The 17,422-nt window shown below is 41.5% G+C and overlaps 1 protein-coding gene and 1 long non-coding RNA gene across 2 annotated transcripts; one reads left to right on the forward strand and one right to left on the reverse strand.

Moving 5' to 3' along the window:
• Positions 1 to 12,733: 12,733 nt before the first annotated feature.
• On the reverse strand, positions 12,734 to 14,864 carry LOC146521338 (nuclear factor 7, ovary-like). The gene is made up of 2 exons (XM_085155028.1): positions 14,694 to 14,864; positions 12,734 to 14,592 (listed from the first exon to the last, which is right to left on the reverse strand). The coding sequence occupies exon 2, from the start codon at positions 14,573 to 14,575 to the stop codon at positions 13,184 to 13,186; it is 1,392 nt and encodes a 463-aa protein (XP_085011154.1). The 5' UTR covers positions 14,576 to 14,592; positions 14,694 to 14,864; the 3' UTR covers positions 12,734 to 13,183.
• Positions 14,865 to 15,363: 499 nt separating this feature from the next.
• Positions 15,364 to 16,487, forward strand: LOC146521339 (uncharacterized). Its single transcript, XR_014873426.1, has 3 exons — positions 15,364 to 15,738; positions 16,115 to 16,256; positions 16,355 to 16,487. It is a non-coding gene; the product is annotated as an uncharacterized LOC146521339 (long non-coding RNA).
• The last annotated feature ends 935 nt before the right edge of the window (positions 16,488 to 17,422 follow it).

Raw genomic sequence — 17,422 nt, forward strand, 5'->3', positions numbered from 1 at the left:
TTATCAAACACCCCAAAAAGTCATAAAATGATCCTAAAACCCATTTCAAATTAAACCTTAAATCACCCCTTTTGACACATCTTATGTGTCACAAACTCAAGATGCTTCACCCGAGCTTAGGAAATCAAAAGAAAAAGGTTAGTCATATTATTTCTCAAAACACCTCAGCAATCCTCCTCTCAGGTATATATCTGCTCCGGCCCTGCAAACCTGTGTTTAAGGGATGAAATCAATTTAATCATCATGTCAAATCTTTTCGAACTCCTGTCTCCATCCAGAGCCTGCATCCTTTTTCCCGCTTCCTAGAAACAAAACCTGTGTGTTAACCTGAACTTCACATTTCATACTCAGTTTTCCCCACTTATGATCCAATCTGTGTTATAAGAAAGAAAACAGAACAGTTATCAGTCATGTGTTTAACCTTAGTCCAGTCTTTATCGCAGTGTCCAGTCGGTCCAACTTTAGTCCACATCGTCCGTCCAGTCACCGTCCATTTACACACATTCATTCACACGCATTCAAACGAGATATTGCTGATAGTGGAGACTCCCGCGCAAATAATCAGATTCTCCACCCTCAGCAACATGAGCTCATTCATTTGTTTTATTTTGTTTTAGGAAAATAGTTCTTTATGCTTTTGGACTGGGTTGGCTTGCGGCAATCCTTTTAGTCAGAGACTTTCAATCTGATCAGGTCCCCACAGGTAGCCTTCTCCTCAGCCAGTTGTAATCTGGAAAGCCCACCTTATGTTTGTTCTCCCGGAAATTTTTACAGCGCTGTCATTCACTCTTGCAGGCCTGCTTAGAACAAAAATGAGAAAAAAGAGAGCTGATTATTAGCTCATCAAAGCACAAAACAAAATCACCTGCCAGGTTTTCTCTAAGTGCTCTGTTACAAAAATAATGGGCCCGTCTTAGACATGTCCACGTCCAATAAAACTCCCTCTATTAAAATAAGAAGAACACCCAAAGCAAACTAACCGAATCAACCCATCACAACAACAACCTCAAAAATCTTAAACACACAAAAGTTTTGCCACAAGTTCTTCAGGGTCCTAACACTCCGAAGTCAACTGACATAATTTCACCTGCTCAATACACAGAAAATCTTGTTAAACGCCACACAACTTGTACACCATCATCACTAAATTCTAAATTTTCTTTTCTAAAAACTACTACACACTAAGCGATTTGGACAAGATGATAAACAGACTCACACGCTCAACATGCTGTCTAGTCTTCATGAGCTCTCTTGTATTTCTAAGGTTAATGCATTTTCTTTTTGCAGTGTTTCAGACTCCTTTACAATTTTCCACTTAAACAGTCAGTTTTCTCTTTCCCAAATTTGCTAACCCAAATTTTGATTTTCCACCTTAACAGCATTCCTTGTCCTCAGCCAGGAGTTAGCTTGCTTGTGAGGTTCAGGGACACATGGCGCTGTAAACACTTCAACCAAAAACTTGGCCTGAACGTTTCTAATAATGTTAACCTATAACTTTCTACCGACCGCTGCATGTGGAAAATTGATCCAGGTCTGCTTGCACCTAGAGATAACAAACTGAGACATTTTCATTATCATCATCAGTGCTTAAACGACCCGCTTCTCTCTCTCCGGTCAGAAATACCAATTTATGTCATGTATGTAAGTGTAACCTGCTTCTTCATTGCATTTATGTTATGTGGTGATATTAATTGAGTGTAAGCTGCTTCTTCATTGCATAGGTATTTTTATAATCAGGTGTAATTCATGCCTCTTTGCACTGAGCTGTGGATTCAAACTGTCTCACTTCTGATTCATTCCAAAAATAATTTCACATGTAACAATTTGTGTATGTGTGTTTTCTATTCATTCATGTAATCGTTAGTTCATGTATTTATTTTTCTCGGTCTTTTTCTTTTTTTTTTTTTGTTGTGGTGGACAATCCTAAACCTCCATGAGTTAACTTCCATTTTCGATCCAATTATATCCTGTACTCTCGCACTCAAACTCGTCCAGGCTTGACCTCTGACTGGTCCCTGTCCCGCTTCTCACAGTGTCCTGTTTGGCCTTCAAATCTCCAGGAAACACAGGCTCAACTCAGCTGTTTTCTTCTTCACTGTTTCTTCTCTGTTAATCTTTCAGTCTTTTCTTGTAGGTTAACTCCCAGCATGGCAAATATCCAGTGCCTTCAAACAGTCATGTCACTTGTCTGGTTTCCAGCTTATAATTCAAAGCTCATGTTCCATCAGTGGTATTCATACATGCTGTTGCTTGACCCTTCAGTGTTATAGGTCAGTTGCACTGTCTTTTGCCTGCTGTTAACTCTTCAAGTCCACAATGTTCTGTCTGTCTTCTGTCTTCATCAGGAGATCGACTGTCCTTTAAGCTTCTTCTTAGGGTGAGAGGTCAAGCTGTAAAGTTTTTAAGCCAAAGGCTGGCCTGTTTGTCGTCCCAGTTCTGTTAATCTATCCTTTTGCCGCTGTACTCATGTTTTCAGGTTGAGGAGACTCCACCTGTATTAACACACTAAAACTTATACTAGACTTATAACTCTGATATAAGTCCACACAGTGCGCCAAGCACAGAGAAAATTCAACCTCAGTGCTTCAGAATTCTCCTCAAAATTCAGAAACTGTTTCTGTCATTTATCTGCCCAAGAACTTCATCACATGGACCTTGCCGGGTCCAGTAATCTTCAGCACATGTATATCACTGCAGCCAGTGAAGATTTAAGAACAGTTTCTTGTCTCAGTGTCTCCAGTATTAACTTATCAGATGGACCGCAGCCGATCCATCAATATCAACACAATTGTGTCCACATGTACACAACTTATTCTTCACTTGCATCACAGCACATCTAGTAATATCTTCAGAATTATTTCAATATGGTAAACATTGATTTTCCTTTAAAATCAATTTACCATTAGAACTCAAGATCACAGCTGACTCGATTCTCTGAAATCCTGAGTCAGTTAAACACCTTGTCCAGCTCAAGGTAAGATTTTCATCAAACTCATCGGAAGTAGACAGCGCCCAATTTAACTGCGCATGTTGTAACTCAATAACACACATACCAGACAATTCTTCCTGGATCATTTATCAACATTCAAACCAACACAGTCCGCATTGATTATTCTTCTGGACCTCAGCGGATCCACCAAAATTCATGTAAGTATATCAACCATTCACCGATTTATTTCTTTTCCTCAGACCACGCCGGATCTGTTAATATCAACAACGCTGCAAAATTGTACAGCTGATTCTTCCCGTCAGACCACGCCGGATCTGTTACTTCAGCACAATAAACACTGATTTTCCTTCAAAATCAATTTACCAAGAGCCACAAAACCATTTCTGACTCGATTTTCTGAAATTCTGTGTCACTTAAACATCCTGACAGCACCAGGTCTTTTCTGTCGGACTTCCTCGTCCGAAATTACTCTTTTTACTCACAAATAAGTGTCTCCCAAAATGATCCTCTGATCATAACCTATTTTTAAACCAAGGTCCCAAGTCTTGGTAGATGGTCAATCTCCAGTACGGCCACGCCGGACCACCTACTGGACGTCTCCAGTAGGCAGGAAGTCTGCACTTCTGAACTTGACACTTATTAAACCATAAACTGACTCATAAACTATGATCCTGTGTTTTCCTAAACACACATTGGTCTCTTTTCTCTTTTATCATAACATCTCATGTTACTTTTATCTCAGTACTGTCTTTTCTCACAGTTTCATTATCCTTACTTCAAAGCTTCTCATTACTTCAAAGCTTCTCATTACTTCAAAGTTTTACTTTATTCTTAACAATTCAGTTTTTTAATTTAATTTTCAATTTAATAGTTAAGATCATCTACTCAGCGAACAGATAATTTAGAATTCTGCCAATTTGCACAAATTTGCTTATTGAACAGATTTGTGCCTACCTTTAAATCTTTTTAGACCGGTCTCCTGTTCGCCTCATATCAGATCCAACCTTCGGCCACATTTGTTCTCTCTGTTGCATGACGAACCAGGCGGAAACACCAAATATTAAACCCCGATTCTTTTGTCCCCATGACAGAACAGAGAAAACCGACTCATAGTGTGTTAAAATATTGATATTTCTTTTATTCATTCATCTTCCGGAAGAGAGAGACCTCTGCACAGCTCAAACGCCAGTTGCAAGAGCTCTCTAACATTAGAATCATAAACTGTGCCTCATATAGGTTTTATTTTGGTACTTTACACGTCACACATTCTCAAACATTGCTTATATGGCAAGTTCCTTGTTAGGTTTTGTATTGTTGATTGTCATTTATGCTTAGAAATATTTAACCATTTAACCATATATGCTTAGAGGTGTATAATCAATTGTGTAGTGATAGGATGTGTGATCTTTAGCAGGCTGCAAAGGCTTGGTGTGCATTCCAGTGTTCTGGAATCCACACCTACATCCTGGGAGCATGGGAAGAGGTCGTAACTTGTTTTATTGTTTTATGGTAGGATAAACGTGGCTATATCTGTTTTAGGCTAAGTGCCTTTTCTTTAGATTAACTGTTGGACTTCCAGACCAGTAGGTTTAGGGAAGTCATTTATGGGGTCACACTCTGACCCCACACACACACGCACACACACACACACACACACACAGGCAAGGTACTCTTTGTTTGTATGTAGACGTCGTATGTTAATGAACCTATGCATATTCATGTAACCTCAATAAAAGAGCAGTGTTACGGGGGAGCGGACGAGAGCAACTGGGGTCAAGTGAAGGAACGGCGTTTGTCCGGTTCTCTCCCGTGCACGAGAAACATGAAGAACTTTGCCTACTCGTGTATTGCTTGCTGTGTAATTGTATTGTCTTCAACGTTCCAGCGAATAGGTTTAAGCTACAAACCTATCACGTGTCACTGCAAACCACGCGAGATGGCTTAGTCCACTCAGATGTCACAGAAGTAAATACAGGTAAAGGGTGCTGATCCACACAGACATCAAATCTGTGCTTCCTTCCTGAATTGAGAATATAAAGTAGATTATGGGGCGATTTGAGCCCAAATTTGTTCCACAGCGGTCAGAGTAACCTTATTAGAAAAGAAGGTAAGCGAGGACAGAGCTCACCTGGAGAGGCCAAATCCACGACACAGACAAACAACAGAGGCAGGCAGAGACACGCTGATGTTAACAGAGTCATTATGGTGCAGGTATAAACGGAGAAAAACTAACGGACACACGCCGACTCATCGGCGTACTTTCGATTAGTTTAACGCCGCCTTCCAATGACATCACTGCCGACAAAATAAGAAAAAAACAACATTCTTGTCACAGGTCTGTGCTGTGAGGCAGCATTTTGGCTTATTCGGATAACTTCAGGGCTAACTTTGGGGTTTACTACAAAGGGGGTTCACTCGTTACCTGGGTGCATTACCATGGTAACTTATGATGTGCAGGTTTGCAATCACCTCCCGCTGACCAATCAAATCTTCAGAAAATAACCTTACTAGGTAATGAACCATGCTCCCAGTGTGGAGCTGCACACTCTTTATTTTTCTTAGCAGCTTGGAAGTCGAAGTTTTGCTTGAAATTTCTATGCTACAGAGAAGAAAGCCGGCTAACAAAGAAACTCAAGAAACAGCCAGTAGCGGTTTTAGATACGGGCGACACGGGCGGTTGCCCGGGGCGGCACCGTGGTAGGGGGCGGCATCACGGGCATCGGCAAAAAAAAAAAAATGCTCGTACTCATGCTGCCCCGACGTCAGCCAGCAATTATTAGGAATGGTACAGGTACCGATCGGTTTTCTATCGCCCATTTGGTGGGAGAGCGCCCTCCGTTTGCGAGGTGCGCCTGCTGCTTGTGTGATTGGATCATGGTAGGTCATCCTGAAACAATCAGAATCAGAATACTTTATTAATCCCCAAGGAAATTATGTGGATTACAGTTGCTCCAAGAAGAAATGGTAAAAAATAGCAACAGTAACAGACTAAACTCCAAACAATAGATTATGTTACAGATTTTAATATTAATTAGTCATTGTCAGTTGTTGATTTGTCCTGTTCTCATTGTATGACGTATTATGATGGCTGTTTGGTAGCCGTTTGCATACTATGTATACTCTCTCTCTTCATATGTGTGTGTGTACAACAGCTTTATGTTAATGTACAATCCTTAATATGTTTTGCCTGCCAAACAGGCTAGGACCGCCACTGAACACAGTCATTAAGTTGTCGTCACATTGTGAATGTTGAAACATGCAGAAACACAGACAGGTGAGTGTGTCACCTGTGACAGTGATCCAGCTGTTAGTGAGGGGAGGGGCTGTGTGTCTGTGAAGGTGTGTCTCAGCTGGAGGAGCCAAAGATGACGTGATGTAGTGATGGTAAATTTGATTCTTTTTACTGAATCGAGTTTTAATGAGTCACTCACCAAAGTGAATCGGGGTTTTTGAGTCATTTGATTCACTGAGTCAGTTGACCAGAGAGTGCAAAAAATTTAGCACAGGAGGGAGGGGGTGAGTTAGTGAGTGAGTGAGTGAGTCATTCGCTCGCTCTATGATTCAGCACAGGAAGGGAGGGGGTGAGTAGCTCAAATGTGCTGTTAGCATGTTAGCAGAGCGATGCCACTGTGAACCGAGGAGCTATTTTCTTGAAGTGAGCTTCTACTCAGGGTTTTTTCTTCCAGTTCAGAGCAGACATTTTTTTGTTAATAAACTGGCTGTTGTTCCCCCCCCCACACACACACACACAATTTTAATTATAAGCTAGATATATTTCTACTAAGCGAATTAGTTTGCTAACAGAAACAGGGATGAGTCAGTGAGTCAGTTGGGCTTGTGAATCATGATTCACAAGTCAGTAAAGTGATTCTCGAGTATTGAACGATTCGTTCACGAATCGAACATCACTAACATGATGGTGTCCACATTGTTGCAAATGAAGATCTGATCTTATATTCATTTAATATTGATTTATTTTCAGAACCAGTGTGAGTCTGTTTATATTTTCAGTGACTAACAAAGAAGCCACATGCTGATTAAACATATGTTGAAGAACTAAAAAATATTATAGACATATTAACTTTCAAATGAAATCAACAGATTTTGCTCATGTGTGTCAGCTTCACACACACGTGAAAATAAGAAAACGATTATTTAATTTTTTTTTTAAAAAACAGTCTAAATTCTTTCATCTTTAATAAAATCATCAGCGTTGCTGCTTTACCAGGTGTAAACAAAGTTTAACATCCAGGCATCCATGAAAACAGAAGTTATTCAATTTAACGGAGTTAGAAGTTAGCAGGAAGTTAGCTCGCTAGTTTCCACCTAAACATTTCATACCATTGTTACAGGCATGGCCCTTTAAGGGTGAAGCCTGATGGGAAATGTATTTTGGGATGTGTGTAGCGGGACTGCTGGTGTGGGTGTGTGGAGAGAGAGCGGAGAAGAAAAAAAGTAACGGTTAGCTACAGAAGAGACGGAAAGAAAAGAAATAAAAGGAATATAATAACTCCCTCGACAGCCAGAGTTGTGTCGGCGATGCTCGCTGTGAGTAGACTGTTTCAGCCCACTGTACGCGGTGTTCGTGCCTTGGAGAAGAAATAAAGTTCGGTGAAGCAGTTTCCTACGCCTCCTTCGATCTTTTTGCTAGCAGAGTTGACCTGTATAGTAAGCTGTTACTGGCTACGAGCCAGTTACGGAACTTTCAAGTAACTGCCAGAGTTTCTTTACTACGGTTCAGGACCGTGGATCTGGAGCGGTAACACCATGTTCTGACTGAGAGATTTTTGAAAGTAATTCAAACGTACAGCTCTGCTATCACTTCCAACATAAGGACAGGAAACTAAACAGCAGTGACGTTTGTAGGGTTACTGAAGTTGGACTAGCTAGTATATAATGTTGTGCTACCTGATTGCTAGCGACACAGCTATGTTAGCATAGCATTAGCACAGTGAAGCTGGAGGATGAACGCCAACTTTTTTTCCACTCGATAAAAGTTAACGTGAGGGATTCTGGTGGTCTGGGACAAATGCATTTGCATAGCAGGATGCTATACACGGGCCAATTTTTGGTTTTTGGCTAGATAAGTAAGATAAGTAAATGTAGTTTGTTTCCTGAGCGCAGAGCTGCTGGAGCTTGTGTTTCATTCAGAGTGACTGACCTGTGTTAAAGATGACAAACGAGATTTAAAAGGAGGTGATGGACACTGAGAAAACTAGAGTACTCGAACCACGGACCAACTTTATCAGCGGCTGATATCCGATCACTGGCACACAGCTTTAAAACCTCCGCTGAGTTTTAGCTCTCAGTGATTAAACACAGGACATAATTCACTCAGGTTTTGTCTGTTGGGTCATGTTTACGTCGCTGTTTTATTTACAATTGAGCAAATCGGTTTGCTGAGGTTAAAGTTACGTTTCATAACTGCATAGTTTTAGTAAAGTTTAATGTCTCACTTGAGCATGTTAGGCTTAACCATTCGTTTTCTTTGTTATCTGGTGTTCATTTGTGTTAAACTTTGTTAAGCATTCATTTTGAATTAAAACTAACATTTAACATCTTTTTATACAAGGAGGAAAGAGGGGGGGCATTTCCACTGGGAGTACCCACTAAACAACGGCCACCAGGCAAAAGCAATGGTTATGACTCAATCAGTGTGAACCCCGCCCCCTGACTTGGCCACCTGATGGGTGAGGCTGACAGATAAAATAAATTCTTGAAGACAGCCGCAGGGCCAGGACTGCCAAAATGAATTAAATAAATACATAAATAAACTTAAATAATTAATTAAATGTGTCAATTTATTAAAATTGGAAATAATTGAATGAATAATTTATTGACATTTTAAATTAAATGAATGGGCATTTCATTAATTATTGTAATGTTTATTTATTTAATTAATTAATTCCAATTTTAATTAATTAATGTAACATTTAATTAATTATTTAATGGTGGATTAAATTAATTGATTTTGGCACTCCTGGCCCACCACACTACGGCCCCTAGAAGACTGTGGTTACTGGTGTCTCTAGCTTCACATGTGGCAGATCAGAATCACTGCTTTGATTCCCGGTGGGTGTGCTGCTGAGTGGTGAACAACTGTTAGACACATGAACGGGTTGGTTGTGTACCGGAGGATTCTGTTTAGGACTACGCTTCCTCCTCATGTTCCCGGCTGTCAGGGACAATCTGCCAGAGGTAACGCTACCTTCGGCTGCACAGCCACAGTTTTTTGTGAAGCCAAGTGTTCAGTACAGAGCTACAAATAGGCTAGATTTATTAAAAGTGTCTTTATTGCTAAAGAGGCCGAGGAGTAACTAAACATCCGAAACACTGAGCAGGAAAGTGCAGGAGGGACAGGTGCAGAGGCCATGCAAACCCATATGGAAAAGAAAACTTATAAAAGATTTGCATCAGATGTGGCCTACTTCATATAGTGAATCATATAAGGCTTACATGATTTACTCATGAAAGTGGCCACTTTCTCATTACTTTCATATATTGTTTTAGTAAGTATCCAAAACATTCAAGTTTCATTATATAATTTTTCAAGAGATCTTATATCTGTTTTCACTCTTGTATGCTTTTCATACAAGTTTCACACAAGACAGATACAAACTTTATCAGATTTATATATATCTTTTCCATATGGGTAGAACTTGACTGCATGCAGAGGTGGAACCCCTAACCCTACTCAAGTAAATTTGAATAAATGTAAGTCAATGGAAGTGTTTGGAAAAATGTACTTCTAAAAATACTTTTATTTAGTTCATTCACTCATGAGCTGCTGTAACATGAATCAAAAGGGTGATTTGACACCTCAGCATGCAGTCACGTTCTATAGAGTTTTGCTAATGACCTAATCATTTTATTCAGGTGTGTTGCAGCAGGGACGCATTCAAAAGTTTCAGGACACCGGCCCTTGAGGACTGCAGTTGGAGACCCATGCTCTTAGTGCTTCTTACGGTGTGTTCACACCGAACGCGATAGACGCCAACGAAAACGCCCCAAACGCCCCTAATTTGACGCGTGCACATTCACACCTCAAGTGTACAAGAAAAATTCATCGCGTCTCGAAATTGTATATTTTGACGCGCATGAACCGGAAATGTGGGAGGAAGTTGTGCCAGACCGGTATCTTTGCTAAATGGCAGCTGTGGAGCTAGCGTTTGAAGAGAGAGTCTCCCTTCTCCCGTTGTGGTCCTACAATAAAGCTGCCTTTTCAGTTAAATTCCCATATGAGAGTCCTGCATTTGGGTCCGTCCTCCTGCCAGCCACACAGCCAACTGCGACAATCACAGACCAAATTTATCTACCGGCTTGACTGGCGGCTGCAAAACATTGCAAGATAATCTTGGTCAGGTATTCTTCCAGTCCACTACTTTACCACGAGTGTTGTTATATCAATTTGGAGGGATGACTCTATTATCTATATAGTCCACTTTGGATGGTCTGATTTAGAAGAGACGATTTCCAAGAGTTGAAGTGGGGCTTCCTGACAGAAACACAATTCAAAATCTATTTTGTTTGACAGGGAGATGATGGATTAAATATCACAAGGATTGAATAATCCTTTAATTGTCCCACAAGGGGAAATTTGGGTGTAACAGCAGCAAGAAAACACATATACAAACAAACAGTACACAAGACACAGAACAGAAACATACACAATTCTTACATATTTACATGAAGGACAATGGTTACCAAAAACTGAGTACCATACTGTTGTTAAATTAAATTAAATTAAATACAGATAAGAGGCCAGAGTCCTTCTGTCTCCCACCACCTGCACTGGGTCCAGGGTGCATCCCAGAACAGAGCTGGCCTTCCTGATGAGTTTATCCAACCTCTTCCTCTCAGCTGCTGATAAACTGCTGCTCCAACATACAACACTGTAAAAAATGACAGATGCCACCACAGAGTCATAGAAGGTCTTTAAAAGCGCTCCCTGGACTCCAAATGACCTCAGCCGCCTCAGCAGGTAGAGTCTGCTCTGACCCTTCCTGTAAAGAGCTTCATCCCTGTACTTATACTTTTGTGTTGCTCTCTCATCACATTTTCATTATTCTCATCACTGCTTAAAACAACACACATCTCTCTCTCTGTTTTTTTTAACTGTCCTTTCTCCAAAACAGAAAGTAGCATTACAGCTGTTTCAGGCTGAGAAACACCAAACACTCTTCGTATTATCATTCATATGTCATCCACACAACTATTTTATTTCTTTTTGTCCACTGGGCAGGTGACCTGCAGAATCATGTCTGCCCCAGCTGGATACCTTTTCACACACACCGTGACCTCAGACACACTCACAATCACTTCTGCTTAGAGCACAATTTCACTTCATTCGTCAGACTTCTTTTAAGTTTGCAGCAGGCAACGTGACTGAGTATTGTGTCAAGATAAGTAGGAAGACCACGCTATAATGGACAGTTTAAGGAAAAGGTCAACTTTACAAGGAATCTTTTTGTTTTGTGTTTTGACAGAAAGATGAGACGTTTGATGTCTTTGAAGTCTGAGCTCTGGGCTTGAGTCACAATGTGGTTTGGTTAGCTTAGCTTAGCATGATGGCTGTAAACAGGGGGAGCAGCTAGCTTGTCTCTGTCCACAGTCAAAGATAAAGAGCAGCTGTACCTGGGCCTCCTTGTTCTGATGGTTGTTTGTCCATAACGGACGTCTTCAGTTCTCACTGCTGAGTAGACCACAGCTGAATCAGTCTCTGTGCAATAAACACATTAAAATTACTGCAACAGTGCTGTGATATTATTACACTACAGCGATGGAGACATTTCATTCTGTTCTTTTAAGCTTATTAAAAGCATTAAATGGTGTCTTTTTATAAATTTATAAATAGCAGCAACTTTTCACAGTTTTTATTTTTAATCTTAACACCTCTGCAAAACAGTGAGAACAAAGAAATCAGGAAGTTTCTGAGAAAAAGAAGAAGGACGACCACAGAGCTGCAGACTGATGCACTTTTACCACAGAGCATGAAGGAAACATGCAGGACCAGTGTTATCAGCCAAACCCAAACACACTGCAGCAAGAAGCTCCATCAAGTCACTGATGGATATAAAGGACGTTTTATCTGTTCAGTCTCTTCATATGTCTCATGTTCACATGTTCCATATCTTAACTGTGTGTACCGACAAACACGCATGTGTGGGCCTCGTCTGAGCCCTGACATTTATGGCTCAGTCACAGCACTGCTGAATGTGATGTCATCCAACAACAAATACCTGCTGTAGAGCTGCAACAAAGTCCTTCTAGAAGCAAATTCACCCACTCTGTCTACGTGGCTGTGGACACAATTTAAACACTGAGGCTTCAAAATGCAGCATCTACAACACTCACTCTGCCTCCATCCAGCCTTTATTTAGATTTGATGCATCAGTCTCCATGGTGATGAGTACAATTGGCAGCTGAAACTGTTGTGAACTTCTCCATGAGTCATATTTCCTGTTTCAGAGCTGCTGATTGGCTCTTTGGGCCCTTTACCTTCAGGAGTCATGGACGAAGCACTGAAGTCGTTCACAGAGAGAAGTGTGAACTGATCAAGCAAAGAAACTGAAACATTTCAAACGGAAGAAACTGAACTGTTTCCTAATTCCTGTGACTCTGACCTTTGACCTGTGTGTTTATTATCTTTATTATTTGTTAAATCTTTGATGTTTGATGTTTCCCTTTGAATCCCCCTGAAGATCCTGACAGTGAAGCACGTACATAATACTCCAGCCTTTCAACTCTGAGCTTATTTAGTTCTATTAATACACTGAAATCTCATTTGTGTCATGAAGAAAGTCTTTAATCAAACAGAATTCAAAGATCAGAAACATTTCATATATGGAGTTAAACATGAATCATTGTTTCAACAATAGATTTATTGTTGTCATAAACAGACAAGAAGACAACAACAAACTGCTCCTCCCATTCAACACATGTCAGTCCATATCCCAGCAAACGAAATCATCTCCATTTACACATCAAATAGAAACTTGAATCACTTGTAATGATTAGAAACTTGATAGAATTTCAAATCTAGTTTGGGGAGTCATTCAGTGAGAAACAGTGAAATGATTTTCCATGTGAAAAGGTGGACAGCAGAAACAGAAAGAAACAGTGAGAACTAAAAGAGAAACAAAGAGCTTTGGAACAACGAGGCAGCAGGAGGACAGCTGCAGTTTAACAGCTTCAATTCACTGACAGGAAACAACATTAGAAATATCATCATCCTCAACTCATCTGCTGCACTGACACTGACACCTTCAACGGACACACCTTCACTTTACCAACAGTGCCAATGATTGGAAACATCCTGTGAGTGAAAGTGTGTGTGAAGGTGTGTATGTGTGTGTTAGTATCAGGATCAGAGAACGACAGCTTTCCTCTGTTCCAGTCCAGATTCACTCTGATCCTCTGGAACTTCTTCTGGACTGAGAGAGCAGTGGCACCAGCTGATGTTGAGAGTGTGTAGTATTTACCTTCATAGAATAATATTGTCCATAATCCAGACTGTATGCGTCCCTTCCTCTGCACAGACTCTGCTAACACACCCAGTCCCCACCCTGTACTGTCTCCAACATCAACATCCCAGCTGTGAGTCCCTGAGTTAAAGCCCTCAGAGCCCAGGACAGAGCAGTAAAAATCAAACCTCTCTGGATTATCAGGAAGCTGCTGCCTCTCTCCTCCTCGTCTCACACTGGTCAGATCTTCAGACAGGATGAGTTCTGGATAAGCAGTGTTTGGGTCCAGAATGAGAGGAGTGTAGGAGACCATGTCCTTCATGTTGTTCCAGATGTTGAAGGTCAGGTTGCCCAGGTGTTTGGCCTGGTCTATCAGAGCTCCTGAGGGCAGCTGTGGATCATCCAGCAGGGGGCAGCGCTGGACTCTTTCCACTGCAGCCTTGTAGTTGTGCAGGAATGAGACGTCTTCAGCTCTCAGCTCCTCCTCTGTGGCTCTGACTCTGTCTGAAAGAGCTGCTATCTCTCTGCTCAGAGCCTCCATCTTCTCCTTCATCATCCCACTCTTCTGCTCCTCTTCCTCCCTCAGTGCAGCCAGCCTGGCCTCCTCTTCCTCTGCTAGAAACTGGTGAAGCTTCTTAAACTGCTCCTTAATCTGCCTCTCTGTGTGTCGGGCCTGGACCTTAATGTGTTCTGCTGTTTGATCAAACTTCACTTGAACTTCTTCACAAACCTTTAACTTCTTCTTTAAGGGCTCCAGAGTTTCCTGAAGTTCCTTCTTGTGTTGTTGTGCAGCTTCATCGATGGGTCTGAATCTGTGATTGGTGTGTTTTTCTGAGTCTCTGCAGACGAGACACACTGGCTGCTGATGGTCCAGACAGAAGAGTTTGAGTTTCTCAGAGTGCAGACTGCAGAGAGCCTCTGAAGCTCTCTGATCTCTCTCCTGTAAGAACGACTCACACAGGTTCCTTAAAGCCAGATTAAAAGGTGGTTCTTCCCTTGAAGATCTTCTCTTACAAACTGGACACTCGTGTGTTGGTCTCTCTCTCCACCATCTCTTCAGACAGTCTTTACAGAAGCTGTGGCTACATGACAGAATAACAGGATCTCTGAAGACCTCCTGACAGACCGGACAGCAGAGATCCTCCTCTGATCTGGAAGCCATTGAGTCTGTGAGTGAAGCTGAAAACAGCAGACAGGAAGTACAGTCAGTCCTGGCTCCCCTCCCTCCTCTACCACCTTCACTGAAACTTCCTTTGAGTCGTGTTTTTGCTCAAACTCACCTTCAGTGTGTGGAGCGTCAGCAGCTTGAAGCAGCAGTGTTGGAGTTTTCCACTTTTCTCTCCTGTAGCTGGACTCACTCAGAGGAAGCTGCTAGTTTGGTCTGAGCTCAGTCTGATCGTCTGTGCGTCTCTCTTTACTGAGGACGAAGAACTTCCTGTTTCCTGGTTTGTCACATTTGAGTGACGTGAGGGGAGGAGACAAATGTTGCTGTTTGACTTTTAACTAAGGTGTGTTTCAATCCTGCCTGCAGCTCAAAAACTGTCAAACAGGTTTTGTGTCTTTTCACCTCCACAGGTCACAACATGAAACCTGTTGTGAAGTTTATAAAATAAAGTGTCACTCGGTGGTGCAGCTGTTTGTCAGCTTCTATTTCAGACTTTGTTCTGGTTCTTGTTCAGGTTCCCAGCAGTGGGAGTGTAATGCAGTCACACACACACAGGTGGTGTTCAGGTGGATTCACTTAGTTACAGACTGTGGTGTTATTTCTTGTAACTAAGGGTGTGTTTCACTCCAAAGTTCAGACATTAACCTGCCAGAAGTTGTAAAAGTTACTAATAAAGAGCTTTTCTCTCATTTCACATGCAGGTCAGAGCATGAAAGCTGTGATGCAGCAGTTTGAGAGAAATTGCTGCTGATATCAAATATTTTTTGTGGTTTTACAAAATATATAAAAGAGCAGAAAGAAAAGAAATAAGTGTAAAGAGTGCAGCAAAATGCATGTTTTAGTGTGAGTTGGTTCATCTGATCTGGTTGTGTAAAAGTCACTGCATGACACTGAGTGTTACTTTTGTGTTACTGACACTCATCTCTGACATCTCTTTCTCTTACTTTCTTTTTTCTGTTATTTAGTCAAAAATCTTTCAAAGAAATAATGAATTCTCCACACGTGTTTGAAGGTTGCTGATACGTTCATCTAGCACAGACCTATTGCTGGAACGCCAAGACAATTCTACTACAATGGCAAAAACAAGACGCAAGTCACCAGAGCTCTTTGTGTTGCTCGTGCATGAGGGAGAGAACTGTGACGAGCATCGTTCCCTCCAAGTAAGCAAATGAATGTTAATAGTCAAACATAGAAATTAACATTTGCAAAATCATTCCAGCTTTGTGGTGCATCTCCTCCAGGTGTGTAAATCACACATGCAGAGTGGTTTGAGTTCCTCAGAGCTTCATAAATGTCTCTTCCAGTTGTTTCTATCACTGTCCATATGACCAGAGTCCAAATGTATGCAGACATGGGTATAACAAACATACCAGTTAGTTTTGCTGTTTGTCAATGTGGCTTTCAGTTCTCTTCAAGGCTGCAGGCCTTTGTCAGCACTCCTGTTTTATGGCCTCTATCAACCCTCATCACCTCATTTCATGCATTCTTCCTGTGGGGGATACTTATGACTCCTCTATTGTCCTTTCGTCTCTGCAGAAAACCTTTTTTGGAAAGGGTATTGGATTCAATTATTTTACTGCTGTTATAACTCCACCTGTTGAGTCACTTCAGCAGTCTTGTTCATGATGCAAATGACAACAACAATGACACAAAGGAAGACCCTCTTCAGAGTGTCAAAGTATGCATAGCACAGTGACACAGCATTAGGTGATGTTCATAGGAAATTGCTGTCAGTCATTCCCCGTCACCACCATAGCTTCTGGTTTCTGTTCACAGAATCATGATGCCATCCTTGAACTTCCTCTCTGCACGGTCGATTGGAGCTTGGAACGCTCCCCTCATCCTTCAGATCTCCATCTGTTGTCCACAATCTCCTCGTGATTACCTCTGGAAAGCCCCGTGGCACAGCTCTCCATCCAATGCAGCTTTATGGTCATTGCTGTGGTTCCAGAATCTTCTCATGATGACCAGTAGGTCAGTAGTTTTTCTCCTCTTTTACTGGTAATTGTAACATTGTAATTAGGCTTCTTTTTTTGCTGTTTTTGTTTTGAACAAACAAATACAAAAAGGAGAAAAAAATTGTTTCTACTCATGAAAACATTTAAGCAGCTACCAGAAACTGACAACTTTTAAATCTGTTGTTTGTTTGTTTTTCCAATGTCAGCTGCTTCCTGGTATATTTGTTGTTGAGTAAGGAAGTAAAACTCTTCAGCATCAAACACACAGTGATGGTTTTTCAGTAAAGCGCACTTTAAAAATGTAAGTAAACTATAGAATACATTGTTTGACTTGTGTGAGTCGAATTGAGAGAGAAATGAAAGTGAAACACATAAAAATCTCTGTAACATGTGGATGTCCTCTGCTCTGAGGTGCTGGGGGGACCAGTTAGAGACCAGCAGCTGGACGTCAGTGGTTGGACTGGTGGACTACTTCAGTGAAGAGTAGACGACGTCTTGGTTTATATCTGAGCCTGATAGACTGCAGGTCATAACTTCTTACCTGAAGTTCAGTTCACCTGACGCTCGGACCGGCGGCCGCCTCGGGTCTCTCCTCCTCCCCTTTCCCTCCTCCACCTGCTGCCTCCACCACTTGCTAATGTTAATGAATCTGTGGAAACTCCGTGATAGCCACCACACAAAGTAACAAATAACGACCTTATCTAAATCCCAGTAACGGTTAACGCGTTCCTGATTTTGTCATAATAACTAGTTACCGTGCTCGTTACCACAATAATAACGTAGTTACTGTAACGCGTTACTTAGTCCCCACACTGGACCGACACAGCTCTGCAGCTCTCAGCCTCAACACTGGATCCTCACAGAGCTGTGTGCTGAGCCCCTGCTC

Source organism: Neolamprologus multifasciatus, chromosome 3 (assembly GCF_963576455.1).
Source record: "Neolamprologus multifasciatus chromosome 3, fNeoMul1.2, whole genome shotgun sequence".
Lineage (NCBI taxonomy): Eukaryota > Metazoa > Chordata > Actinopteri > Cichliformes > Cichlidae > Neolamprologus > Neolamprologus multifasciatus.